This window comes from Podarcis muralis, chromosome 14, assembly GCF_964188315.1.
Source record: "Podarcis muralis chromosome 14, rPodMur119.hap1.1, whole genome shotgun sequence".
Taxonomy (NCBI): Eukaryota; Metazoa; Chordata; class Lepidosauria; order Squamata; family Lacertidae; genus Podarcis; species Podarcis muralis.
This window is the reverse complement of record NC_135668.1, coordinates 37584155-37611913: the sequence shown is the minus strand read 5'-3', so window position 1 is coordinate 37611913 and position 27759 is coordinate 37584155. Positions and strand designations below refer to the sequence as shown.

The 27759-nt window shown below is 45.5% G+C and overlaps 2 protein-coding genes across 6 annotated transcripts in view; one reads left to right on the top strand and one right to left on the bottom strand.

The window, feature by feature from the left end:
* The first annotated feature begins 56 nt into the window (after nt 1–56).
* Nucleotides 57–26858, top strand: NLRC3 (NLR family CARD domain containing 3). Its single transcript, XM_028705887.2, has 19 exons — nt 57–624; nt 3557–3618; nt 4257–4401; nt 5012–6752; nt 8974–9060; nt 11008–11091; nt 12473–12556; nt 13763–13846; nt 15205–15288; nt 15838–15921; nt 16940–17023; nt 17746–17829; nt 19045–19128; nt 19501–19584; nt 20866–20949; nt 22615–22698; nt 23262–23345; nt 24608–24691; nt 26111–26858. The coding sequence occupies exons 3-19, from the start codon at nt 4395–4397 to the stop codon at nt 26199–26201; spliced, it is 3018 nt and encodes a 1005-aa protein (XP_028561720.2). The 5' UTR covers nt 57–624; nt 3557–3618; nt 4257–4394; the 3' UTR covers nt 26202–26858.
* Nucleotides 26526–27759, bottom strand: part of CLUAP1 (clusterin associated protein 1) — a 54873-nt gene continuing 53639 nt past the window's right edge. For all 5 annotated transcript variants that reach the window (XM_028705888.2, XM_028705891.2, XM_077918430.1 and 2 more), the window contains one exon: nt 26526–27749. In XM_028705888.2, the coding sequence (XP_028561721.1) occupies nt 27597–27749 (153 nt within the window). In that variant the 3' untranslated portion in view covers nt 26526–27596. The remainder of the gene's footprint in view (nt 27750–27759) is intronic.

Below are 27759 nucleotides of genomic sequence, written 5' to 3'. Positions count from 1 at the left end.
CACAGGAAGAGGTGAGTAGCATTTTTTAATTTATTTAAAAAAGAATGAGACGGAAAGAAAGCAACTCAACTGAAACAGCAGCAGCAGCAATACAGAGACAAGGAAATCCGTAGTTATCTGCGTGGCTCAGTCTTCTTTATAATTCTACTTTCCTTGAACCGAGGGCGTTCAAAAGATGCTAAAATTCATCTTGGCCTTATGCAAACTGCAAAATGTTTGGAAGGAATCTTAATAGATAGAAGGTCTTAGTGGAAACGACACGTTCTCTTTCGATTCAGGCCATCAAGACAAGTGCATTCAAGTTACCCAGGAAGCATCCTGCTTCTGACAAGGTAACTTTGAAGCAGGTTGCAGTGGTCTTTGCTGGAAGGCTCAAAATGTGACACCTGTCTTAACAGAAAACCCCAGGGAGTCTGCAAGAAACGGAGGCATTAAAAATATATGTATTTATGAATTTATAAGAGTACAAAATACAGAACTGAAGAATAAAAAGGAACAAACTGAAAGAAAAGGAAGGGGAAAAAGGAAAACATTACATCAATCCATAATTCTATTCCACCGACTTCCCTTCCATCCTTCCATGGCTCCCTAAAGTTTCCCAGTCCTGCTGCGTTTGTGGAGAAGGTAAGGGGGGGGGGAATTGTGTGATTGATTTTCATAGGGTTGGGGTGGGTTCTTGCCAATTTATTAAGGGGAAAAGAAAGAAAAATCCTTCTCAGGTCCTTGGTTGGGGTTCATTCTTACATTTCCCTGAAAGTTGCACTTAAAAGATGCAGTCTCCAGCTTCTCATGCAGGTATTATAAATGTTGAAACTTGTTCTATAAACAGCAGACCTAAAAATGCACTTATGTATTGTTGCATTTTTTCATTTACATGATGCTTGCTTTGGTTTTTGTTTTTTTACACTGACCTTTTCTTCCATCCCTCCTCCGCCTCTTCCCCCATAGCTGTCTATTTATACCTGGGTTTTCCCAAAGTGGTTGATGCAGCGCCAAATTTAGAGCAGTGCTGACACTTCCCTTGCAAAGAGTGCTGAGCTGAGGGGGTGCAAAATCGGGGAGATCCACAATTGAGAAGATCCGTTTGGGGGTCACCAAATTTTGGCCTTGCGCAGGGCGCCATATTACAAAAGATTACCAAAGCCTGCCCCTGGGTTGATGGATCTGTGCAGGGGGTGAATAAAGACAACGGGGTCAAAAGGGCAGATGGAATGAGCCTGGGGTGGAAAAGAAATTTATAAGGTATGGTGGGAATTTTTTTTATGAGCTTCAGATTGTTTTAAATGTTATTTAAATGTTGTAGCCCTCCCTGGGGCCTTATGGTGAAAGGCAGGTAATAAACAGACAGACAGACAGATGGACAATATTGATGTACTTCCCTTGCCAATGAGGAACCTCTGAATTCCATCTCATTAGAAAAAAATAAAATGCATGGTATCGTTATTGATGGAATACTTGTTTTACTTCCTTCTTTTTTATATTTTATGATTCACATTAATCACAGTGATGGGTGATTAACAAATGGTGATTATATATTGATATTTCTTCACTTTATTTCGATTACACTCCTAAGAATTTGGGTTGGGGGACTGCTCAAGCTTTGTTAGCTTAATAAGCTGATCAAAGGGTCAGTAAATTCCAGGGGTCATATACTCCAACCCCGTGTAATGCAGGAATCTGTGTTGTTTTAATTTGTGTAAGCCAAGTTGGTTCCCAGTCTGCAGCGTATATAAATAAATATAATAATAACAGCAGCCACTACTACCGCTGGCAAACCAGCACTGAAAAGGCCCTGTCACTTTTATTTTTATTTTTTATTTTATTTATGATATCCAGATTTATACATTTGAATAATTTTACAGTCATTTTAGCATTTCAAAACTTGACTTCCTTCCCCCTCTTTCTGCGGTTCCTTAAATTTATTTTAAATATCTTCTGAGTATCCAAATCAGCTTAATTTGTTCACTCTTCCAGATACTTCGATTGCAAGCCATTTCGGGCTTTCTATGCTAGTACTAACACCTTGAATTTGTCCTAGTAGTTCACTGGCATCCACAATTCTTCTCACCCTTTGTGAGAAGCAATTCCCCACACGGCTCCTGCTCTGTTGAACTCCTCTGCATAAACTGTGTAAAGAAAGCAGGGAACACGTCAGGGTCGTTGCCAAAGGAGCCACTTTCCAAATGCAGCCTGCCACATTGGAGCCGCCTGTTCCTAGCCACGTTTTTGCAGAGCCATCCACACAGCCAGTTCCAATTATGAATTGAGGCTGAGATATGTAAAAACAAAGTTAAACTGTAGTTTCCCTGAATGAGTAATAGGAACAAATTATATATAGAACCTATGTAAACACACACACATTTCTGTGTTTTAAGAACAAGTCTGGATGAGCATGTCAAAATTTTGCTCTCTTGCTGCTGATACTGGTATTTGTTTAATCACTTGATATGCACATGGCGCCTTTTCAGGGTTCTAAAACTGGGGTCTTCTCCTACTCTTCCCGAAGATGCCACGGAATGAACCTGGGGCCTTCTTCATTCAAAGCTGTTCTGTTGGGGGCAGGTGGTCCCTTGAGCTAGATAGTCGGGAGCACATAATGAGGCATAATGGGGCTCAAAACCTGGACAGCTCAGTCGGTTAGAGCCAGGGCCGACTTTAGCAGATGTGGCGTCGGGGTGCAAATATTATCCGCCCAGCGCCCCCAAATTACCACGGGTAGTGTTGGGTGGCCGTAGCAGCACACTGCCAGCCATCTGGGAGGGGGGACAACTCTCCCCCATGCCACTGCGGGAGAGCGATTCCCACAGAGGCTTGGGAGTGAAGTTGCACCCCTCCCAAGCCTCCTCAGGAGGAGAGCGATCCTCGCAGAGGCTTGGGAGGGAAGCTGCATGCCCGCCAGCCTTATGGTTGGCGGGGCACAGCTGGCGGGCGTTCAGGGAAAGGGGAGGTCGCCGGCAAAGCCGTGCAGCTCCCCCACTTGCTGGGGCGTCCCTGAGAGGCCGGTGCCCTGGCGCAACACACCACTAAGCCCTATGGGAAAGATGGCTCTGGTTAGAGCGTGGTGCTGGTAACGCCAAGGTTGCAGGTTCGATCCCCGTCTGGGGCAGCTGCAGATTCCTGCATTGCAGAGGGTTGGACTGGATGATCCTCAGGGTCCCTTCCAACTCTACAATTTTTTCTATTCCTAACCCCCTCTGATTTTTGTTTTGTTTGGCATTTAAAGGGAAAAATCTGTTGGTGAGAGAGATTGCCCAACAACCACTTTCCCCCTCAACCCATTTTCTCATCACTGGGCTGGCTGCAGGGTGAGGTTGATAATGTGAACTGCTGGGCTTAGATGAGATCATCTCCAAAGGGGCCAGCCTTAATGCAAATAGGGCGCAGGGGATGTGATAAGGCAAGTTAATCACATGCCAAGAAAACCCACAACTTCAAACTACTTTGCAGGAAAGTTCAGTTGCATTTCCAAGCCAGTGGTATTCATAAGGGAGTGTTAAGGGTGTCTGATTATTTAGTCAGGTGATGCCTTGATCTGCATAATCTATTCTGATTTCAGAGGCCAATCACACGAACACTTGAAGGAATTATTTATAAGCAGTGGGGCAGCGTCCGTGGCAGGTAATTCAGCCGTGTGATAAGTTCCTGAGTCATAAGCTGGGAGGGATGCCAGCCTTGTGCATCCATAGCATACTCCCTGCAGGTTAGGAAAGCATATGTATTATCTAAGCTATGTGTATCTGAATGACTCAGCTATGCAACTTGTAAAATGTCATGATGAGCCGAAGCTGAATTACTCTGTATTTATTTAAAAGGATTTTCTTTTTAACCCTGCCTTTCCCTCCATCTGAAACTGAAGACAGTTTAAAAAGAAAAAGGGAAAAAAGAATATATCAGATTTTTAAAAGAATAAAATGACAAACAAACCAGGAAAACCAAGCAAACAAAAACCAACAGCAGTTATCATTGCATCTTCCCTGTTCCTTGAAAAGTCTTTGGGTTGTACCCAATGCTAATGCGACTCAGAGCAGACTCCATCCACCTAACTACTATTGCCAAATCCCCCCATTTAATACAGATTTAGCCTTTCTGAGGGAAATCTGATAAGTGGGGGAAACCCAGTTGCAACGATCCGCTTGTGATACTTTCGTGATCCAATTACAATATCAAACCATTGTCTGAAGGTACCCAGTCCACTTCTGCTTTCTGTCTCTCTATCCATCACTTGCAAACTATGGCCTCCCTTTCTTCTCCACCAGAACCATGGAGAAAGGCTAGCCCAGGGAATCTCCACATGCAGAATGGACAGAGCAGGGTGAAGTAGAATCTCTGACCTGCATCCCCCACGTGCAGGTGCTCCTTCAGGTGCTCCAGGTGATGGTCAGAGCAAACTCCCGATGGATGGTAAGTGGGCAGTCGGTCCTGCTAGGATAAGTAAGGTAGGCAGAAACCCCTTTCTCCCAAATTTGGAGGAATTTATTGCCCTCCTCCTCCTCATTATTTTTGAGGAGGGTTTCGCTCACCAACTCAATGATAGAAAAAGACTTGATTTCTCTACCTCCAACATCCTGGGGATCCATGCCTGTGTGAACAATGACATGGATTCAGGTTCCTCCTTTGAAATTTGGTCCCCCTAATTATGTCAACAGAACTGTAACAAAAATCTGCATTTCCCCACAAAAGCCTGTGCTGACACCACTGATTTGCCCTTTGGGGAGTCTGACAGCATAGCATAGCATAGCACTGTATGAGTTTCTGCCCAGTTGTGGTGCCAGTGGTGGGTCCTAGCCTGCCCAGTGTGGTATAGTGGTTAGCGAGTTGCACCTGGGAGACCAGGGCTCAGATCCCCACTCAGCCTAACCTACCTCACAGGGTTGTTGTGGAGGTTAAATGAGGAGGAGAACCTTGAGCTCCTTGGGTGGGGAAAAGGTAGGATGTGAACACAATAAATATATAAATGATTGAAGGTGTTTGCGTCCCATTCTAATTCCTCTTCCGACTTCTTCCGCCGCAGAGCTGATGGTGCAAAAACATATGGAGACTCTGCAGAGCTGGTGTGGCACCAGCACAGGAGGGACCTCTTTGGAGAGACTGACTGATCTCCTCCTGGTGGAAGGGCTGACTGATCTCCAGCAGAAGCAACATGACTTTGTACAGATTGAAACGATCAAAGGAGTGAGGAACGTCTCCAAGAAGATCCCCTTGGAGAAACTCTTCCTGCCTTTGTCCAAATTCACCATCCCCCCACGGATTTCGGTGACCATTGGAGTTGCTGGCATTGGCAAGAGCACTTTGGTCAAGTTGTTTGTCCACACCTGGGCAAAGGGAGAGATTGGCAAGGATTTTACCTTTGTCTTGCCTCTCACCTTCCGGGAACTGAATGCTTATGACAAACTCTCTGCAGAGAAGCTGATCCGGCTGGCAACCCCCCAGTTAGCTGAGCCCAGCTTTCTCTCCATCGACACGGCCAAGACTCTCCTGATCCTCGATGGTCTGGATCAGTTTAAAACTCTGCTGGATTTCTCCAATGCCGTCGTTTGCACAGACCTCCGAAAGGAGGTCCAGGTGGATAACTTGATCACCAACATCATCCGAGGCAATCTGTTGCAAGAGGTTTCTGTCTGGATCACCTCGCGGCCGACGGCAACCACGCAGATCCCGGGCGGTCTAGTGGACCGAATGACTGAAGTGCAGGGTTTTGGAGATGCAGAGATCAAAGACCATTTAGATCACATGCTTGCTGAGAACCAGGTCTTATCCGACAGTGTCTTGCGGCATCTCAAGGCCAGCAGGTCTTTGTACATACTGTGCACAGTGCCAGCTTTCTGCCAGACCTGCGGGTCCTCCATGGGGTACTTTCTAAGGAGCGCCAATCAATCTCCAGAAGCATTGACTGCTCCTAAAACTTTGTCGGAAATCTATTCCTGTTACTTTAAAATGGCACTGTGTAGCGACTGGCCAGGGAAACAGAAGGAAGCCCTCAAAATAGACCAGCTGCTGAACAATGGCAAGAAAATGATGAACTGCCTAGGCCGCTTGGCGTTTTACAGCCTAATCAAGAGGAAATACATGTTCCACGAGCAGGACATGAAAGCCTATGGCGTAGACCTCTCTTCTCTCCAAGTTAGCTTGTGCAATAGGCTCTTGCTTAAGGAAGAGACTCCATTTTCCACCATTTACTACTTCCCCCACTTAACATTTCAAGAATTCCTGGCAGCCACCTATTATTACACTGCCGCAAAGCGGGCTCTTTTTGACCTCTTTGTGGAGAGTGGCATGTCCTGGCCAAAGTTTGGCTTCCTCAACCACTTTAAAAACGCTTTCCAAAGATCTCTGCAGTCTGAGGATGGGCACCTGGACGTCTTTGTGCGCTTCCTCTCAGGCCTCCTCGCCCCACAGGTGAACAAAGTCCTGTCCGATTGGTTCTTGGCGAGGGACGAGCACCACGGTTACCGGAGTCACGTGGTTGGCCTCCTGCAAAACCTCCTGGGAGCAGACCAAGCTGTCTCTTGTAGGTCCGTCAACCTCATGCGGTGTTTACATGAGATTCAGCACATGGAAGTTGTCGCGAGCCTCGAGGAGGCAATGAAGAGCGAGGCTCTGGCTGGGATGTTGACGCCGGTCAACTGCTCTGCCTTGGCTTATCTCCTGCAGACCTCCGAGGTTTGTGTGGAAGAGGCAAACCTTTCCAACTGCCTCACCTACCATGCTTTCCAGAGCCTTCTCTCTCAGCTCCACTACTGTAGTAATCTCAGGTAGGTCACATTCGGTGCTTGATGGGAGCCAGGACTTGCCAGGACAGGGAGGAGAGGGTGAGGAGAGTTACCTGTGATCCTCTACACAGGTGTTGCTGGACTGCAGCTGATAGCCATGCTGGTTGAAGGATGAAATTCAGAGGTAGTATGCCTCTCTGAATAATGGTTATGGAGGGGAAATCAGGATGGCGGCTCTAAAAACAGGTTGACTAGGAATGTGAGAGAATTCAGATGGAAATGGAAAGATAACAGAAATCACTCAGTTAAAGCTGACCAAAAGTCCAGAAGTAGCGCTATTATCAATTTACGATGAAGTGGAAGGTTCATAGGCTATGAAGGACTTGCTCACAAATTTATTGACAGCTGCACAAAGTATTATAGCTAGAAGTGGAAGGGGCAAGCTGAATATAAAATGGAAGAATGGTTTAAAGAGGTGTGGGATATAGCTATTAATGATAAATTAACATGTGCCATTAAGGTAAGACGGGGAATATACAAGAGAAATGATTCTAAGGAGATATGGAGGGTGTTTGTAGAATTTGTACTGTTAAAATGGAAAGGGGTCAAACCATTGCAAGAGGTGTTGAAATTTTGGGAGGTTGGATAGTTACAATGGAATGGTCTTGGTGGTGGGGTGCGCATTTTTATTCTTATTTATTTATGATTATTACTTTGTCAAAAATATATGAAATGTAAATAAATGTATAAAATATAAATAAAAGAATGAATTTAAAAGGGGGGGGGGATGGAAATGGAAACAGGAGTGGAAGTTGCAGATGTTTGCTTATTTGTCCAGAATGGGAAGTAGATCCAGAGAATGTGATTAGTATTCACAGTTGTTGCTGCTTTCAGGCTGCAAAGATTACTTGATGGATTATGGGGTTCCTCCCTTTTCCATTATCATTGTGTTTTCTTCGTGATGAAACGAGCTGGGTAGAATAGCGTAATTGAGGCATCTGATCAAGGCCTGTATTTTAAAATGAGCTTAAAGATATATTTGCAAATGTTTGTATGTTTCATGCTAGGCAGAAAGCAGCTGGCTAAGTACTTTGGCAGTTGTTTATCTTCCTGCTCTCCTGAAAAGGGCCCCCCTGATTTATAGCAGTACCAGGAGACAAGTTTCTCAAAGTTGTAAAAGGGAAATACAGGCTGGGAGCAAAGGTTACACTGACCCTACATATTACAGAATACAATCAAGCTGCAAAAACACTAATTAAGAGTTGGTAAATAGTAAGATTTATTGTTTAACAGAAAATAATACCATGTGCCTCCCATCAGACTCTAGCCATATTTTCCTAAGGTTAAAGGGCAAGAGCTAATGGGAAAAGCAGCTGGCTGGGAAAGGGGGTTGTAAACTGAAGAGGCTTCTTTTTGAAGCTGTTTTTACTGAGTTCCTTTTTACTTTGAAAAAGCCTTTTCTTCTAAAAAGCTATCTATGTTATGTATGAAATTTGTTGGCTTAATGTAATTATGCAAAGGATTTAGAAAGTAAGAAATGTTAGATTCTTATGTTAGATTCTTATTTCATTGATGGTGTGTGAGAATGTGAACCCAAGATCTCTGTTTAGATAGAATTTAATACCATGAGCCATCTGTTTTAACCATTTGTTTTGGAATGCAGGGGCAACAGGGCAAAAGGTGACCTGGTAATTAAGGTGCCTTGTCAAGGCAAATGTAAGATATATGGCTACTTGTCTGCCATTTATGGATAGAAGGAAATATAGCTCTTTGTCTCCCATAAAAGGTAATAGGAAGTGGGTGTATCTTTTATGATTGGTTCTAGCAAACAGCCAATAGGAATTTCAACCAGGCTGATTGGACAGAGGCAGCCAAAGGAGGAGCAAGGGGGCTGGGCTGAGGAAATATAAGTGCTGGCCATCAGGGCTGGAGGGGGCAGAGCTTTGGTAACCATATACCACAACGTAATTTACACAATTAATTAATTAGCTAATTGCATAAATTCACCATAGCAGACAGTGCGACAAATAACATAGGCTTTGGGAGGAAGACAAATTGCAGTGGAATGGAAACAGTGCTGCGTGTGAGGAATACAGGGCAGAATGGAAAATTGTTCCCTCTTACATCCCTAGAAATGGCCTGTTTCTCAGCCACACTCACATGACTCGCCCACCTTTTCTCTCTCCTCTGGCTGTATGTACTAAGAATATGCTTTGTTCTCTCTCCTCCTGCCCCTCCCCCCCCTGGCCATAATTTGGCCCAGGCTAGACTACAACCAGTTTAAAGACAGTGCTATGGACCTGCTGGGCAGCGTGCTGAGCGGAAAGGACTGCCAGATTCAGAAAATCAGGTGATGCAGAATAGCTAAGTGTACAGTACTTATTTTCTGCACAATGTGTACAGACTTATGGCTTATTGTGGGACAACTGTGGTTGCCTCTACCTAGGTTGGCAGTTACATTCATGCTTGATTTGCTTGGGGACAACCACAAAAATGGCTGAAGGGCACACGACTGTAGCAAGCGTATGGGCATAGCCAAGGGGTGCAGTGGGGGGGATCTGCCCCCCCATAATCAATAAAAATCAATACGAATCTGAGGTTCTGCCCCCTCCAACAAAACTCCTGGCTACGCCCATGAGCAAGCATATATTGATAAGAAGCTACAATAGAAAGACAAAATATTATTACAATTGCAAAGTGTGCATTTCAGCAAAGCTTTCAAAAACAGTAGCAAAAGATATTGTTATTGTGTTGGAGAAAGCTCTAAGGATCTGACAGCAGGCTTTTGGATAAAGCCCTGCTTCAGAAAATCTTCTTCAGTTGATAATTGCAAAAAATAAAATAAAAAATAAAAAATAAAAAATCCCAATAAGGGTTTACCAAACATTCATAAGCTACCATTATAATTACCAATCCACGTGTGAATAAGACACTCATCACCTCAAAATACATGGTGATGGACTCTCCTTCATGGAAGGTTCTCTGTCATGAATGATCATGAATGGTTATCTGTCATTGATTTTTTAAAGTTGTGATTCCTGCACTGCAGAGGGTATATGGTCTTTACAGTCATGTGCCCTTCTGCACTTTTGTGGTTGCTATATGCTTCATATGCTTACATATGCTACAGGTTACATGCGCTTCAGGTTACAGAATAGTACCTCGGGTTAAGAACTTTGCTTCAGGATGAGAACAGAAATTGTGCTCCGGCAGCACGGCAGCAGCAGGAGGCCCCATTAGCTAAAGTGGTGCTTCAGGTTAAGAACAGTTTTAGCTTAAGAACAGACCTCCGGAACGAATTAAGTACTTAACCCGAGGTACCACTGTACTAGTACTGTGCCTTTGTATGTGATTTTCACTTGCTTGGGAACCAGATCCAGCAGGGTACCTCCAAGCCATCAGTTTCTTGTGGGAAGGATCCAAGTGCTTACTGGGAAATTGAGGTTTGCAAAAGTAAAGTGTATTAAATCACTCTGTCCCGCAAATCTACTTTAAAAAAAAACCAAGACAAAACTGACTTTTTGTGCTTGAGAAAGAGAAGGGGAAATGTACTGAAAAGTGTGTGATGGATGAATGATTAATGGGCAGGTGTGAAAACACCTGCAAACAAATCAGGATGAATACTCAATAAAGACTTGACAAAGTCTAACCTCTGTGTGAGCTTTGTGCTAGCAAATCAGGGTAAACAAACAGCTCATCTGGAGGAGTTCGCAGTCTGATTAGGAATAAAAGGAGCTACAGTTGCAAAGGAAATGCTGTGCACACTCCCCTTTGCAAGGCAGTGAGAGGTCCCCAAGGGTAGTGCTTGCAGGGGTTTTGCTTCCTGTGGTAGGAGAGATCACCAGAATCTTGTGGCATTTTGCCGCATTCGAATGAATTGCAAATATAAAAGTAGAGCACAGTGGAGGAAAGCAGCTTAAGCGCCTCTACAAGGAGCAAACCTGCTGCTCTCATCAGATCCCCAGACAGAGAGATGTCTAGGTGCCCTCGAAAGTGGGGAAGGCCATAGATCAGTGGCAGAATATTTGCTTTGCTTGCAGAGGGTCTCAGGTGCTTTATAACCAAAACCTTTTGCCCATTTGATCATGCCTTCTTTAACCCTTTCTTCTTCAGATTCAAATTTCAGCAAGAGTCTATATGTTTTTGCAATAACTATCAGGCCACACTATACGTATAGGAGAGCACTATTTAATTAATGCTAATGCAACTTCCAGAAGAGTTACAGGTCCAGTAAGTAAGGAGTGGGTTATATTACTTAGAAAATGCATTTAACCATTTTTTTTCCATCTCTGGACAGCTTGGTGGAAAACAAGATTGGTGACAAAGGTGCTAAAGCTCTTGCCCGGTCCTTGATGGTCAACAGGAGCCTGATGGCGCTGGAGTAAGTATCTCAGAAGTTCTGCTTTAAAGGGTTCGGCATTTGGCATGCACAGTGGCATAGCGTGGGTTGTCAGCACCCGGGGCAAGGCAAGTAATTTGCGCCCCCTAACCTGTGGATTTGCGCCCCCTAACCCGTGGATTTGCCCTAACCCCAGATGTTGCGCCCGGTGCGGCCGGCCCCCCCTGCACCCCCCACGCTACGCCACTGGGCATGCACTGCGATAGGGATCAGCAACCAGCAGCCAGTGGGATGAACCTGCCCCTGATGGAACTGTGGAACTCATAGCCACTGGAAAGGCTGGTGGCCACCAACTTGGATGGCTTGAAAAGGGGATTTGGCAAATTCATGGAGGGGAAGACTCTCAGCAGCTACTAGCCACAGTGGCTATGCTCTGTTTCCACAGTCAAGAGGCAGCAATGCTTCTGAATACCAGTTGCTGGAAGCCACAGAAGGGGAGAGTGCTCTTGTGCTTGGGTCCTGTTTGCAGGCTTCCCACAGATGCAGGCAGCCACTGTGAGAACAGGATGCTGGACTAGGTGGGCCATTGGCCTGATCTCACAAGGCTTTTCATGTTCTTATCCCACGCACAGCAGATGACAGCCCAGGGATAAGAGATGTGCACAGACAGACCTGTTGCCTGTGCCCAAGGGGGAATCATGTACAGTGGTACCTCGGGTTACAGACGCTTCAGGTTACAGACTCTTGAGGTTACAGACTCCGCTAATCCAGAAATATTACCTCTGGTTAAGAACTTTGCTTCAGGATGAAAACAGAAATTGTGCTCCTGCGGCACAGTGGCAGCGGGAGGCCCCATTAGCTAAAGTGGTGCTTCAGGTTAAGAACAGTTTCAGGTTAAGAACTGACCTCCAGAACAAATTTAGTACTTAACCCGAGGTACCACTGTATGACTACCTTGATACTGTCATTGTGAATAACATGATGAAAGGGACACTGTATAAAGGAGGTCTTGATGAGCAATCTATAGGTAACCCCAGCAGCGTTGCTAGCCAATCGGGTGCCTGGTGTGAGGGCGTGTCCTGCAGGCGGGGGCGGGGCGATCTGCGCCTATGGGGGCAGGACTTGCCTCTCCCATGCTTGGAGCCTCTCCGGCGCCACCCCCTCAGCTGTAAGGCGGCTGAGTGAGGGGCAGTAGGCAGACGCAAGTCCCACACTGCCGTTTCAGGCAACGCAGAACCTGCAGGTGCCTAAACCCACCACGTCACTCCTAAAAAGTTTTGTGAGCCCAATTATTTTTTTAAAAAAAACTCATTTTGTCACACACACATCAGTGATGACACACCCAGGGTGGCACCCGCACCCCCTTCCTCCACCACTAGGTAACCCTGGTCTTCTCTCCTTTCTTTACTTTTTTCGGATCCAGTCTTCGAAGTAATTCCATAGGACCCAAAGGAGCGAAGGCCCTGGCTGACTCGCTGAAAATCAACCAGTACTTGCTTTCTCTCAAGTAAGTGCTTGCTTTTCTTGGTCTCTAACCGACAGGGGAAGGGAGATGTGCAGGGCATTCAAGATAGCACCATGCCACTGTCTGGTAGTTTGCTGCTTCTTAGCCTATCCAAAGGCTCCCTCTAATACCAAACTTGAGTTGGCTGTGCCAACCATGAAGCATGCCCAGATGGGCCTCATCCACACACACAAAAAGAAAGGTCTCTGAATGATTAGGGAAACCCCAAGATTTTCAGCACTCGACAACATGGCACACTGCCAACTCAAAGCAGAAGTGAAAGCTTTCAGACTCCTTACTAAGATTATGTTTAGCTCATGCAGACTAAGCCTGGCACCCTCCAGATGTTTTCGAGACCCATCAGCCCCCATCAGCATGGCCAATGAACAGAGAGGAGGAGGAGGATGGGAGTTGTAGTCCTGCAACATCTGGAGAGCCACACAAACTACAGAGTTTGTTTATAATGAACTAAAAAAAATATATGTTTAAATATACTTTTGTTAAAAAACCTGAAAATTTTCTTCTGGGAATGATTGGCAATGAAATTAAGAAAGAGGACCAGACCTTATTCCAGTACGCAACAACAGCTGCTAGAATTTTAATTGCCCAAAATTGGAAATCAACCAATATCCCAACAGTAAGAGATTGGCAAAGTAAATTATTTGAATATTCAGAATTGGCAAAATTAACACAAAAAAATAGAGACCAGAGACAAAGTTTATTAAATAATGGAATAAATTCATAACCTATATTGAAGAAGATTTAAAAAATCCAAAGATCACAGTAGGCTTAATATAGCCCTTTGACATACAAAAGTTTTAAAGAAAAACTGCGGGGGGAAATGTATTACATAACTCAAAACTGAGGTGGAGGGAAGTCAATAACTTACATGTTTGTTTGTTTGTTTGTTTTTGTTTTCTTATAATTAAGTTATGTTGTTCTTATTATTGTTTTTTTTCCATGAAGAATTTATTTTCTGTACATATGTGTGTATATGTGTGTATGAAAATTAATAAAGAGAAATTAAAAAAAAAAACTACAGAAAACACTCAAGCCAGGCCATTGTGAACTGTTGGCGAGAGACCTGAAAATTGTGGAATGGCGTAAATTTATCAAAGCCCTTGTCAGCGGCAAGGTCGGGACATTTGTCGCTTCCTGCCCCTCAACCGCTGGCTGGAAAAAGTAATGGAGTTGATTTCCCTCTTTCAGCCTCCAGAACAACACCATCAAGGAAGAAGGTGCCAAATGCCTGGCCGAGGCTCTCACCAGCAACCACAGCCTGAGGACTCTGCAGTGCGTCTCTCTGGTCTTTGCTAAGCAGCATCATGGTTTACACACCTGTTCCTTCCTGGGTGCCTGTTCTTCCAGTCTGTGCAGTTGGCTGCTATACTGTGTTTGGGTTGACATCTCAACTAGAGCTAGATAAGGGCCCGTGTATGCAATTGGCAGTTAAGCAAGAAAAACCTTTCTCAGGTTGTTGCACTGCAGGCTGAAGGTATTGGGGCGGGTGGTTTGGCATGGTTGAAGGCTTCCCTGCTGTTGGGAAGCAACAAACCCTGCATGTAGAAAAGGGGAGTGTCAATGACATGGCTCGGTTAAAAGCCTTCTCTCTGATGTGCTAGTACAATCCAAGAAAAACTATGCCATTTGATTTTTCTCTGATGTACGTACTGCCTTCTAAAGCCTGTTTGATTGTGTTTCTGGGAAGAACAGGTATAACACCAAACATGCAATTAGCAATGGTGTGATTGGCTTATTTAGTTATTTATAAAAGTATTTGTATACTGCTATTTAAATAAATAGAAATATAGGTATACTGTAGATATGGATATCTCAAAGAAGTTTAGAACAAACATACCAATATATGCAATAAAAGCCATGCAAAAGTTAGAACCAGAGATCAACTAACAGATAGATATCTGCTTTATTGCCTGCACAAACCTGGTGGGATAGAAATGTTTTCAGCAGGCATTCAAAAGTTAAAACAGAAGGCACCTGCTTAATCTCTGTTGGCAGAGCATTCCATAGGACTGGGCTGATGACACTAAACACTTGGTTTCTTGTTGCTGTCAGATGAGCTTTGCCAACTCTGGTGATGCTTAACCGTGTTCCTGAATATGATATCAGTGATCGAGCTGGGATATAATAATCAAAGACCAGTATTCAAAGAAAGAGCTTTGTACAAATATGTAAAATAATACCAAGCAAAACAAAACGAGAGAGCCAAAGCAATAAAAGTAATAGTAATGGTATCAATAATAGAGAACTGGCATAGAGAACAAAATTATAATTTTGCTAAAATTAGTCCTTGGCATGTTTTACATGCATTAGCTTTTCTTCTTCCTCCTCCTTGGAAGAGATGGGTCCAGTTGGGTCTTAAAGGAATAAAAAAACCCCATAAAAGGCAGCTTTTTCCTGGGAATCTCCATGAAAGCAGTCAATTAAAATCCTACGTCTATAATGATAAAAGGAGCAGTTCATAAGAACATGAGTTATTGATTCCACATTTCCAGATTCACAGGGATATTTGCGATGACAGTAAGGGATTATATTTGTTTGCTTAAAGTGGCAGCGCTGCAGCTGCTGATCAAAGGGCTGAGGGACGACCTCCCTCGGCTCACTGCTCATTAAGGATGTCGTCTTCTTTGCAGCCTCCAGAAGAACTCGGTTGGACCCCAAGGTTCAAAGAAAATAGCAGAAGCACTGAAGACTAACTGGGGCCTCAAGGAGCTGATGTAAGAGCCGAGAGAATTGACTCACAGATTTACATGGATGGTGGGGCAATGGCATTGTCCTCACAGTGGGGTCTGCACCTCTTTAGAGAGTGCCCAGTAACATGGAAGCAAAGGCTGCTCATTAGACATGGTAAAGCAGAGGGTTGACTCCACATCCTGCCTCTGCAGTAGGGAGTGGGGGAGACTTCAGATTCAGTTTGCATTTAAAGGCAAACCTACCTAATTCACACTTTCTGGCACAGTACAGGAACACAGTTCCATCAAAACCCGCACATCTCCCAAACTTGCAGTGCAGTTCTCCAGCCGAGTAATGAGTCAAAAAATGAGTAAGCTAGGGTAAAGCATGCCTTAAAAACCACATGCAAAAAATGCATTCTACTGGGGGAAATTGCTTGGTCAAAATGTGACTGTTAGCCAACACGCCACTCACACCTAGTATTAAAGTTTTTTTAAAGCCCTGGGCATGGTTGCTAATTCTGCTGTTAAAGTAATGTCTAGTGAATGGGCAGTTGCTGGTACACATTACGTTTCCCTTTGTTCCTATCCTAGATTGTCCAGTAACTGTGCTGGAGACACTGGTGCTGCAGCCCTGGCAGAAGGACTGAAGGTGAACCACACCCTTTTAACCCTGGAGTAAGTGACTTCCGCCTCCATTGCCCACATGCGTTTATTTTGCTGCTCCCTCCTTTCCTTGAAAATGACTATTGAGAGAGTTCTCTAAAGTAAAGTGATTCTGGAGAGCAGAGTTCCCCCCTTCCCTTCCTCAATCTCTGTTGCCCTGAGAGCCTATGGTGGCGCACAAAGTCTGAGGGACCCTGGGAGGATGCCACAGCCTTCGAGGGAACTGCAACTTCCCCATGTCCCACAGCCTTTGTCCTCCTGGGGCTTACAAAGCTCTCCTTCGAGGCGGGCTTTTTTTTATGAGCCCCTGAAGCTTGGTTCCAAGACTGTGCTTGGAGGACTATGCCAGCATCCTTTTTTTCAGCAGGTACAGCCCACACACTTTTAGGTTTTCCTCTCCCTCAACACAAGGTAGGGATGTAAGAAGGCATTGTCCATTCTGCCCTGTATTTGCTGCATGCGGTGCTGTTTCTGTGCTGCTGCAGTTCATCTTCTGCCCAAGCCGACAACATGTGTTTCACTGTCTGCTGGGAGAAAAATACATAAGTTATGCAAGTTACGTCATCGTTAACTTTATGCTGCCCCATTCCTTTTGATACAAATGAAACACAGTCAAAGACTGTAAGATAACCAATGACAATTCTATTAACTGATGTACTAAGGTATGTAAAACACGTAAGTAAAATAAAAATAAAAAATAGGAAGGACAGAAAAGAAGGAAGACAATGCAAATGATAAGTCACATGTTGTTTGCTGAAAACAACAGCAATAACAATACCAATCATATTTGCAAGATTGATTTCTGTTCCAGATAATGGAAAAAAATCAATGAATGTCAGCAAATTCTGCTCCCACTTAAGTTTTATTTGGAGTTCTCTGGCATCCCTCCTCTGAGGGGAAGATACCTGAGGGTGTTTGTTTGTGTTAACTGAAAGCCAAGCCCAGACTGCATGTAAGAGTAGAATTAAGACGAAATCCAGCGTGCCTCACTCCCTCACCCATTTCCACTTTTCTGTGTTTGCCTCTGCAGTCTCCAGAGCAATTCAATCAGCGACACAGGGGTGACTGCGCTCACTCGTGCCCTCTGCTCTAACCAAGGCCTCACCAGCCTCAAGTAAGTCCTAGCCTATGCTTTGCCACCTCCAAACCCCATCGCCTGCCACAGTTCTTTGAGTAGACTCAGGGAAAGAGAGCATGGTGGCTGCACTGCTATAGAGAGCACAAGAAGAACCCCTGGGCACTCCTAGACTGAATATTTTGGGATGGGATTGGTTGAATCACATACCAGCAAACAGAGGCGGAGCTAGCTGCTCCAGCACCCACATGTTGTGCACCCGGGGGCAGGGCGAGCTGCCCATAGGGGGGGCAAGCATCCCAGGGGGGCGCCGCCCACGGTGAGCCTCCTATGGGGGCAGGGCAGTGACATCACCTCCCCCCCCAGGGATGACACCCGGGGCAAGCCCCCCTTCCTCTTCCAGTGCCAGCAAAATCAGACTGCGCAATTAAACCTGATTCGGAGCTCTTGTGAAACTTCCCCAGAAGATCTGCTTGATTTATTTTTGCGGTGAGGCAGGTGCACTAGTTTGTGTGGGCTAACGCTTGCTTGACACGAGGTTGCCGAGACTCTGGGTTTTCATTAAAACAGGTTTTGCTTGTTTGGGGTGCCTGCTGGTATTTCCCTCTTTCACATATGTGATTCCTCTGGCAAGGAAACAGAACTATGAAAGTCTGCCCCCCTCCCCACTATTTTCCTTCCACTTGGGGAGGAGCAGTGTGTGAAAAACAATGAAGGCATTGATAAGGATGCAATAATGACTTTTCTCCATATGCCTGTAGCCTGCGGGAGAACTCCATAAGCAAAGACGGAGCTCAAGAGATTGCCAGTGCCCTTCGAGCTAACAGCACCCTGAGGAATTTGGAGTGAGTCATTTGGCCTTTGGAAAACAGGGGCTCTGAGAAATATTTTGCACACCCTAAAAGGCTTTATGGCCTGGCAGCATGTCCTTTGGTGCTTTGGGGCTCAGGGTAGTATAGAATCATAGAATTCTGGAGTGGAGAACTTTAGCAAATGCTTCTTCTTCTTCTTCTTCTTCTTCTTCTTCTTCTTCTTCTTCTTCTTCTTCTTCTTCTTCTTCTTCTTCTTCTTTTCTTCAATTCATCTTATGACTACTGTCAGCAGAAGTCCTATGCAAAGACCTCTACTTGCACAACAAGGCTTTCCCTCCTCTCCATATGCCTCCCATGTCTCCTGGAATTGACTTGTGGGGGGAAAACCCCCAAAGAAAAGTGTGCAAGGGGAGGAGGGGACACATTGTCCCACCTAGCCAGCTTGAAATGTTTACGCTGATGTGGAACATTCGGCAGAGTGATGTCAAATTCCTCCCAGAATGGTGGCTATTGTTTTCCAGGCTCACACGCTGTAACATTCTCAGGGAGGTGTGTGAGTGCAGGAGGAATGAGGGAAGAAAAGGAGAAAACTCATGAAGGGTCTAGGCAGGGGCAGAGAACATTTCCCAGACTGAGAGTCGTGTTCCCAGCCTTCCTGGGGCCACATTCCAGATTATTTATTAGATTTATATACTGCCCTCCATCAAAAGATCTCAGGGCACTTCACAGATTAAAAATGAGATGAAAGCACAAATAAAGAGTTAAAACACAAACAACAAAATAATCCCTCCTCCCACAAACACATTTAAAAAGCTGTAGAATATTAATCAGTAAATGTGGCTTTTTGTACTCTAAGCTAGCTTGTCCCATCACTCACACATCCCCCGATCTCTCTCCAACCTCCGGGCAACCTAGAAACATGGTGAGAATCCAAGGGCACATTCCAGCCTGGCAAAAACACCAAAGGAGGGTGCATGGCAGGACCAGTTGTAGGCGTGGCCTGGTCAGAGTCCCAAGGGCCAGATAGAGAGGTCTGGAGGGCCACCTCAAAGCTGAGGCTCCCTACCCCTGCCCTAGAAGCAGGACAAGGCATATGTTGTGGTCAGGCAGAAGGCCTTTGGGGACTGATGGGGTTGAGGCCAAAGCGGCAAGGCCTGGATTTCATGTATTAATTGGAACCAGCCAACCAGCTCTTGCAACCAGCTCTGCATTGCTTTAACTCTCATTTTCCCTGGGCTTTTATTCTAGCTTGGCTGCCAACCTGCTGCATGACGAAGGTGTCCAGGCCATTGCATTGGCACTGAAGGAGAACCAAGCGCTCACTTCCCTGCAGTGAGTTTCAGCGGATTAGTCTGCGTTGCTCAGGCATAAATGAATCCAAAGAGTTGAAACAGGATTGTTCAGGCTTTTCCAAAGTGTGTCTCAAACATTTGGAACTGGCTGCTATAATCTGAGACTGCTGCCTAGATGTTGGCATTATTTTTCAGAATGAGTATTATGTGGTTGGCAGCTGTAACAGCACCAGTTCAACCAATCAAATCAGTCAGATGGGTGTATATTAGGCAAGGTGATCGTGTAGGTAAACTGGTTCCATGTTGGCCCCTCCCTGCTTATATGCTGAAGTGGTACAGTCTAGGAAGGGCTGTACCAGGCGGGAATGTGTGGTTGGGTCCTCATTCCTTTTCTCCTTCTCTCTCCTTCTAGCTTGCAGTGGAATTTCATCCAGTCCAAAGCAGCCAAGGCCCTGAGCCAAGCCCTGCAGGTCAATGAGAGTCTCTCTATTTTGGAGTAAGTCCCTGACTTTTGCCTCCCACTCAGCCTCAATAGCGTGCACAGTTTTTGAGTTAAAGGAAACAAATCACTTTTGAAACCACCACAACAACAAATTTATTATTTGTACCCTGCTCATCAGGCTGAGTTTCCCCAGCCACTCTGGGCAGCTTCCAACAAAGATTAAAAATACATTAAAATGTCACACATTAAAAAACTTCCCTGAACAGGGCTGCCTTCAGATGTCTTCTGAATGTCAGGTAGTTGTTTATCTCTTTGACATCTGATTGGAGAGCGTTCCACAGGGCGGGCGCCACTACCGGGAAGGCCCTCTGCCTGGTTCCCTGTAGCTTTGCTTCTCGCAATGAGGGAATTGCCAGAAGGCCCTCGGCACTGGACCTCAGCGTCCAGGCAGAACGATGGGGGTGGAGACGCTCCTTTGGCTTATTTAAGCAGCAGGATGAGAATCTGGAGGTGGTGGGACAGTCAGTACTGCTTTAGACCATGTAGGGTGACCAGAATTGCATGTTCACCGATGTAAACATTTATTTTACTTAGTCCGAGGATCACAGGTAATTTTATCATGCGATGGAAAAGGGAGGCTCCTGCTGCTTCTGAGTGTGTGGGGTTTGTGTGTGTGTGTAACTTTTTGCAAATAAGTGTAACATTCGTCCGGCTTGTAAAAATAAGTAAGTAAGTAAGTAAGTAAGTAAGTAAGTAAGTGTTTATTTCAAGCTACTGGAGACAAAACTACTGAAGAGAGTAACATTGTTAGGGATAACACAATGTTCTGATCAATTCCTTCTAAGAAGTGTCACATTTGTTACAGTCATTCTGCAAATCTAAACTCATTTCACACCTGTTTAGCTGCTATAGCTTTTAACCTGGATCTCTGAGAATTACAGATCTGTGAAACAGTTCCCTGGGAATTTGCCATAAATAATAGTCCGTTCCTGTCATAACTATAACCCCCAAGATTCGGGGTGGGGAAGTCATAGAAAGGGTTCATTGGAGTCGAGCTCTGTAAGCATTTCCAGGGGGTGCCCACAAAAATTTAGCTCTCTCGGGGTTTCTTAGAGCTGCGCCTTATATGGAATGAGGACTATGCCACTCCAGAATGCAGGTAGGGTGTGTTTGTCATATTTTTTAAACATCCCGCCTACACACCCCTGAGCAAATAATCAAAAACTCCCAACATGGAGCTCTTGCTAAACTCTTTCTTCTTCTCAAAGTGTAGGGGAGGTTTTTTAATGTTAAAAATGTTAAAAAGCCAAAAGCCTTGCCTTTGCTGTGTTTCAGTTTACAGGAAAATGCAATTGGGGATGAAGGAACAGCTGCCCTGGCTTCTGCTCTGAGGGTGAACTCAACACTCACTGCTCTCTAGTAAGTTTCCATGTTATACACAAGGATGGAATACCTTTTAGGGGATTTATCAAGATGCAAGACTCATGGAGGGGGTCAGCAACTGCTGGCCTCTTAAGCTATATCTGGCCCAGTGTTGTGTGCATGGGTGCTTGGGCCACATGCCCTAAGTGAATGTTGGGATGGACTAGGAGGGCTGCAGAGGGCACAAGGGACTTCCTGAACAGCACATTCAGTGGCTGATGCCACCATGGAATCCAGAATGACCATGCAGAGAGGAAGGAATGATGTGGAAAGGCTCAATAACCAAGCTATTGGTTAAAAAACCCAGAAAGTAAACTGTGAATGTAAGAGATGGGGAAGCTGTAGCCCTCTGTATATTGTTGGACTACAACTTTCATAACCTGTGACCATTGGCCATGCTGGCTGGGGCTGATGGGAGCTGGAGTTCAGCAACATCCAGAAGGTCTCAGGCCTGCCTTCCTGGGTGGCTGAATGGTGCAGAACGCCTTCAAAAATTTGAATATACCAGTTCCAGGGGAGGAAAGTCCTCTTGTGCTCAGTCCCTCCTTTTGGACTTCCCATAGGCATCTAGCTGGCCACTGTGAGAACAGGATGCTGGACTAGATGGACCACTGGCCTGATCCAGAAGGCTCTTCTGATGATCTTAAGATGGGAGCTGAGTCCAAGGCCTGTTCCCCACCAGAACTTCCTAAAATTAAAAGCCAACCCAAGCCCACCTTCATTTCTCCTGCACTTACTACTACTACAACTACTACTAAATAAATATTTTTTTATTTATACCCCACCCTTCCCTGTTCAAAAATTGGGTTCAGGACGGCTAACAACAAATTTAAAAAACTTAATTAATGCAACAAAAAACAGCATGAAATACAGTATAAAACGTGAATAACAATAAATTCAGAATTCAAAAATTTATTTAGGGGGGAAATCCAGCCAATAAGCATTAGATGATCACCAGGGCTAGCTGGCTAAATTGGTCCTATTTGGGCCAGCGTGGAGACCAGGGGAGAATTAGCTGTGGGATCCCAGAGCGGGTAATCTTCATAAAAAGGGGAAGGGGAGGGAAGGAAGGGGAATACAAGATCAGGCTAAGTTCAAGTTGAAAGCCAGGCGGAATAGCTCTGTCTTACAGGCCCTGCGGAAGGAAGTTATATATACCAGCCATTTCAGGTGAAAGGAAAACAAGGCAAGGGGAGGCCTTTCAGCACCCAAGGGTGCCCCAAGCTATTTTTCTGCCTGAGGCAGAGAAGCAAAAAGCATCAGCAACAGCACTTGGTCAAGGTACACCAGGGAGAGCCAACATGATGTCCTCCAGTTACTGTTGGATTACAACTCCAGTCATTGCTGGCTGGGACTGATGGGAGCCAACAACATCCAGAGGACACGACACTGGCTATGCTCCTGAAGAGCACAACACCCACAGCTAGAGTTACTTTGACATCTGAGGCAGACAATCCCCCTTTCCTGGCTGTAAAAATGCACCAATAATAAATTGAATAACTATTTGCTGTCCTTTCAGAACAACCGACATGAGCTGCCTGAAGTGGTTGCCTCCCTTTGCCTAATGGTAGGGCTGACCCTTCCAGCACTGCTTGAGTGTCCTTGGCACAACTTGGTGGTGCTACCTTGAGTTTGTTCTAAATGTGCCCTGTTTTGTTGCAGCCTCCAAGTGGCGCTGATAGGCGAGAGTGGGGCCAAAGCTCTAGGAGACGCCCTGGTTCTTAACAAGAGCCTCGAGACACTAGAGTAAGTCCTCTTCAGACCCTATGTTCATCCAGGAGGGGGTGGGGGAATTATAAGTTTAATGGTGCCATCACAGAACTAGGCCAGTTGGTGCAACCAATGGCCCACCTGGAATTCAGCAAGACTCTTCTGGCTTTGTGGAATTGTGGCTTCGTTTCAGCATCAAACTGAATAAGGCAAAGGTAAAGGGACCCCTGACCATTAGGTCCAGTTGTGGCCGACACTGGGGTTGCGGCGCTCATCTCGCTTTATTGGCCGAGGGAGCCGGCGTACAGCTTCTGGGTCATGTGGCCAGCATGACTGAGCCGCTTCTGGCGAACCAGAGCAGTGCACGGAAACACCGTTTACCTTCCCACTGGAGTGGTACCTATTTACTTGCACTTTGACGTGCTTTCGAACTGCTAGGTTGGCAGGAGCATGGACCGAGCAACGGGAGCTCACCCCGTCGAGGGGATTTGAACTGCCGACCTTCTGATTGGCAAGTCCTAGGCTCTGTGGTTTAACCCACAGCGCCACCCACGCACTGAATACCTGGCCTTAATTTATCTTCCTTGTTTCTTTGACAGCTTGAGAGGAAATGCCATTGGTTTGGCAGGGGCCAAGGCAATGGCCAATGCTTTGAAAGTTAACGGCGCCCTCCGCAGGCTGAAGTAAGTAAAACGATGGACAGGAAACAGATGGGGTCATTCTGTCATTCAAGAGTGTCAAGAGATGGCCTTTGGGTTTGCATAATGGCTGAAAATTCTTGTTTAATGGCCTTGTATGGTTGGTGACTGATTCTGAACCAATAAAATGTGTGCCACATGTATCCTGCTTGGGTTAAGGCTAAAAGAAATAAGAGTTTTGCAGTGGAATTCCAGGCAGAGCAAATCACCCCCCTCCTCCAAAGCCTGGGTTTTGCACCCAGATGGCAAAAATCACCTTGAAAAGCTGCAAAGGTCTGTTGTTGCTACAGGAGTGACTGATACAAGGCTAGAACCACCTGACTAGGTGCCAGGCTGCTCATGTAGTGCATTTATAAATAGATACAGCATTGTGAAACCATCACAGATCTCCAGGCATTTCTTCCCATAAGACAGCTGACCCTGTGAAAAGCTCTCCTGAACCTTTCTAATGCTTGGGGAAACTAGCAATACGAAACAGTATTTTTGGGGACAACTAGTCTTTTAAGCACTGCTTTTGAGTGGGGAACCTTTTTTGGCTTGAGGGCTACAACCTCTTCTGGCTGACTTTCTGGTGGTCAGTGCAAAACTGGGTGAGCATGACCCCCCCCATCTACCCATATGCATTCATGCACACTTAACACATTCACTCATTCTTTCCCCACACAGAAGCAGTTAGGCTTGGCTGGGGCAGGGAGGAGTGGCACTTTTGTCAAATATAATTGTGGGGGCTGAGGAATGTGCTGCTGGAGGTGTCGCAGCGCACAGGCAGGGGACGGTGAGCCCTTCCATCGGCAGCCGTGATCTCCATGAATAGCCCAAACAATTAGGCTAGAAAATGGTCTCCCTTTGAAGCCAAGAGGAGATATTTTTCCAAGGCCGACTGCTACATTTTGACAGGGAGAATCAGAGCTCACAAGGTTTGACCCAGCTATGAACCCCACCAAAAATACCATGTGGCAATTTAAAAAAAAACTAATTTCCACCAATGGAAGTTATTGTCTAAAAAATTAAAAACTCAAGCCTAAAGGCTGCATGTTGGAAGGAGGGGGTAGGATGCTGGGGAAATGGCTTTGTGGGCTTCATCTGGGCTGTGGGTTGGAACTTACCCTACCTGTATTGTTGATACTCAATGGGCAGGCAGATGTTACTTTACACTTTTCTGGGGGAAGCGAAACTAAGCTGGAGCAGACACTGTGTGTGCGCATGTGCATAATGGATTCCATATGCCCATGTTCTCTTGCCCGCAGCCTCCAAGAGAACGCCCTGGGCATGGACGGAGCGATCTGCATTGCCACAGCTCTGACTGGAAGCCACAGCCTCGCCTACATCAAGTAACTCACTTTTCAATGCTCTTGGTCTAGAAAGTGTGTGTCCAAGCCATTTCATATCCAGACCCCACAGGATTTGGCAGGGATGGGTGGCCCGGGGTGGAGCAGAACTTGCTACTTAATCATGAACATTGCATTCCATACATTAATGGATGTACCATGGAAGCAGAACTCTTCTTCCTGAGAGCCTAAACTTTTTTGAAAAAAAGTTTCCAGCCCATTTATGGCAGAGAAGCTTGAAAACATATGGATCAGTATCTGGTTTAATCTCAGGAGCCAGAGTGGAGATGTGCAGGAAGCACAGTGAGGAGAGGGTGCCCTGCCCTAGTTAGGTAAAGGTAAAGGTACCCCTGACCGTTAGGTCCAGTTGCGAACGACTCTGGGGTTCTATAGGCCGAGGGAGCCGGCGTTAGTCTGCAGACAACTTCTGGGTCATGTGGCCAGCATGACTAAGCTGCTTCTGGTGAACCAGAGCAGCACATGGAAACGCTGTTACCTTCCCGCTGGAGCATTACCTATTTATCTACTTGCACTTTGACGTGCTTTCGAACTGCTAGGTTGGCAGGAGCAGGGACTGAGCAATGGGAGCTCACCCTGTCGCGGGGATTTGAACCGCCGACCTTCTGATCAGCAAGCCCTAGGCTCTGTGGTTTAGACCACAGCGCCACCCATGTCCCTCTGCCCTAGTTACTTTTCTTTTATAGCTATCACTCCTTGGCCCTTCCCCCGCAGGAGCCAACCTGCCCCTTCCCTCTTTTCCTACTGAAAGAAAAACACAAAGGACTTATAAAGCTGGATGTTGAAGCCAGGGCAGAGTCCAGGAGGAGGGACAGGCATCCTAGGCTGACAGCTGTATGATGGACCCAAGCAGTTAATTTTACTTCTTTGTTGTAATAGTGATTAGTTCCTGAATATTCAGCCAATGAGTTAAGAGTTAGCTGCTGTTTCATAGGCCTGGAGGTCAATCCCAACCTAAAAACCTTTCCTGTGGGGTTGAGACTGGCTAAATATTGACCATGGCTTGGCAACCAAAATGTGTTAGCTGTCTTCCCTAGCCCCACTGCTTCCCTGTATCCAGCTTTTAGATATTAAGTAGTTGGAAAGCACTACGGTCCAAATCTGTCACAAATCAGGAGTGCCCACCCTCCGCAGCTTCCACTGTCCAGACCTTTAGGGCACAAGCACAATAGTCACCACTCGATTAAGTTGCCCATTGAGCAAAAGCTCCAACTGGTTCAAGGAACCTAACAAAGTCATGTGCAACAGGGAAAGCCATTCAACCTCTCCCCCTGCTCAGAGCTGCTGCTTCTTCCTTTTTGGTGATTCTGACATGTGAGAAAATTGCAATTACCGCTCAGACTGTGAGCAGTGCCCAGACAGTGATGATGCATTAAGAGTCAACCCTTTGTCTTCCTTCCACAGCTTACAGGGAAACAAAATAGGTGAATCGGGAGCCAAGGTGATTGCTGATGCCATCCGTACAAATGTCCCCAGCTGCGTTGTGGAGATGTGAAAGAGAAACTTCCCTGGAGGAGGTGCTCTGGGATTCCAGACATCCTGCGCCCTGGAGACATGCCCCTTCCTCACAAATGGCTCACTGACAAGGATGTGGTGCAAAGGCAGATCGCCAGGATGCTGCAATGGATGGTACTAAGTGGGGACGTGGCCTGAGCTGAAGGCAGTTGTGGAAGAGGATGACAAACCTTCTCATTTTCATTCTGGACATTTGTTGCTGCTGGTGAAGGTGGTTCGGTATTTCAGACATTTTGTGGGGCATCTGCAGCAGTGGTTTGTGCCTTCCTGACAAACTGAAAGCAGCTGACACCACAAGAAGAAACAAGATTGTAAAGTCGTTTATTTTGTGAAACGAGGGAATGAATGTAAAAGTCAAAGAGGTTCAGAACGAGTCTGGAAAATACATACAACTTGCAAGGCATAAGGAACTGAGGAATCCTCAACACAGAACTAGCTCAACAGGTGATACCTGCCACTGTTAGGGGATTGAATCTATAAAATATACACAGAGGCATTTCGAGACTGGTAGCACTGTGTGGCTTGTGACAAGAGGAAAGTATTCAGTCAAGCCTGTTCAGTGCCTTATTGGCCCAGAATAAGGGGAGAAAAACAAAATAATAAAAATAAAACTTGTATTTCTACTAAATGAGGTTTTGTTTTTGTTTTAAAAAATGAAAAGTTGCTTAGGAAAACCAAACTGATACCTGGTTTTACATTAGCATGGACATGTGTGGGCAAGGTCTTAGTATTAAATAATGAGGTTGGAGATATTATCATTCCTAGAGCTTCTTTTATCCCAATATGACAGTGCTTTATATGTGCTCATATAGCAAAGGGGTAAATTAGAGATGAAGCAGAGCCCCAAACTAATTGTGGGCTCCTTTCCTGCCTTCTCAGTTTTGGTAAAAGTGATGGAAACATTTGCTGGGGCTCCAACATTCCTTTGTTCTTGGCAAAAGACAGAATTCATTTTTTTCTGCCAAGGGTAGTGAGGCACTTGGGATGATAGTTCAGAATTCAATCTGAAGCCCAGCTGTTAATTTATCCTGAATTGTCCTTTGAAACAATTCCAGATTCATGTTTGTATCTAAACTGCTTTGTGTTGCTGGATTGTGTGTGTGTGTGTGTGTTGCTGGGTCTCTTAAAACTTTGGCACCATGGAGCGTGACATGACAGCTCCCCGAATGTAAGTGTTCTTTCCTTGCTCATGAACTGATAACAGCAAAAGAGCTAAGCTACTTTGAGTTCCAAGATATATTACTACTTTGGTACTCTTTTCACTGGTATCAAGGTTGCCTTACTCTATTAGAGTACATCCTGTCAGAGTCATGTGGGTCAACGTTTTAGCTTCTCTGTGCTCCTCAAGGTTTGTTCCTGGAGATGACCCGGCTGCTCAAAAGTCATTATCACTCTCCTCCAGGGGCTCGGGCTTCCTCACCCTCCGACTCGCCTTGTTGGGAGAGAGATCCATGCTGTCGTCTTCCAGGTCGTCGTCATCATCATCATCGTCGTCATCCAAATCAATTTCACTGTCTTCAGTGTCCTCCTGTAAAAAT

Coding starts and splice junctions, on each gene's coding strand:
- NLRC3 (XM_028705887.2), top strand. Junction 19,585..20,865: donor GAGAGTCTCTCTATTTTGGA/GTAAGTCCCTGA, acceptor GCTGTGTTTCAG/TTTACAGGAAAATGCAATTG. Junction 23,346..24,607: donor GGCGCCCTCCGCAGGCTGAA/GTAAGTAAAACG, acceptor TCTTGCCCGCAG/CCTCCAAGAGAACGCCCTGG.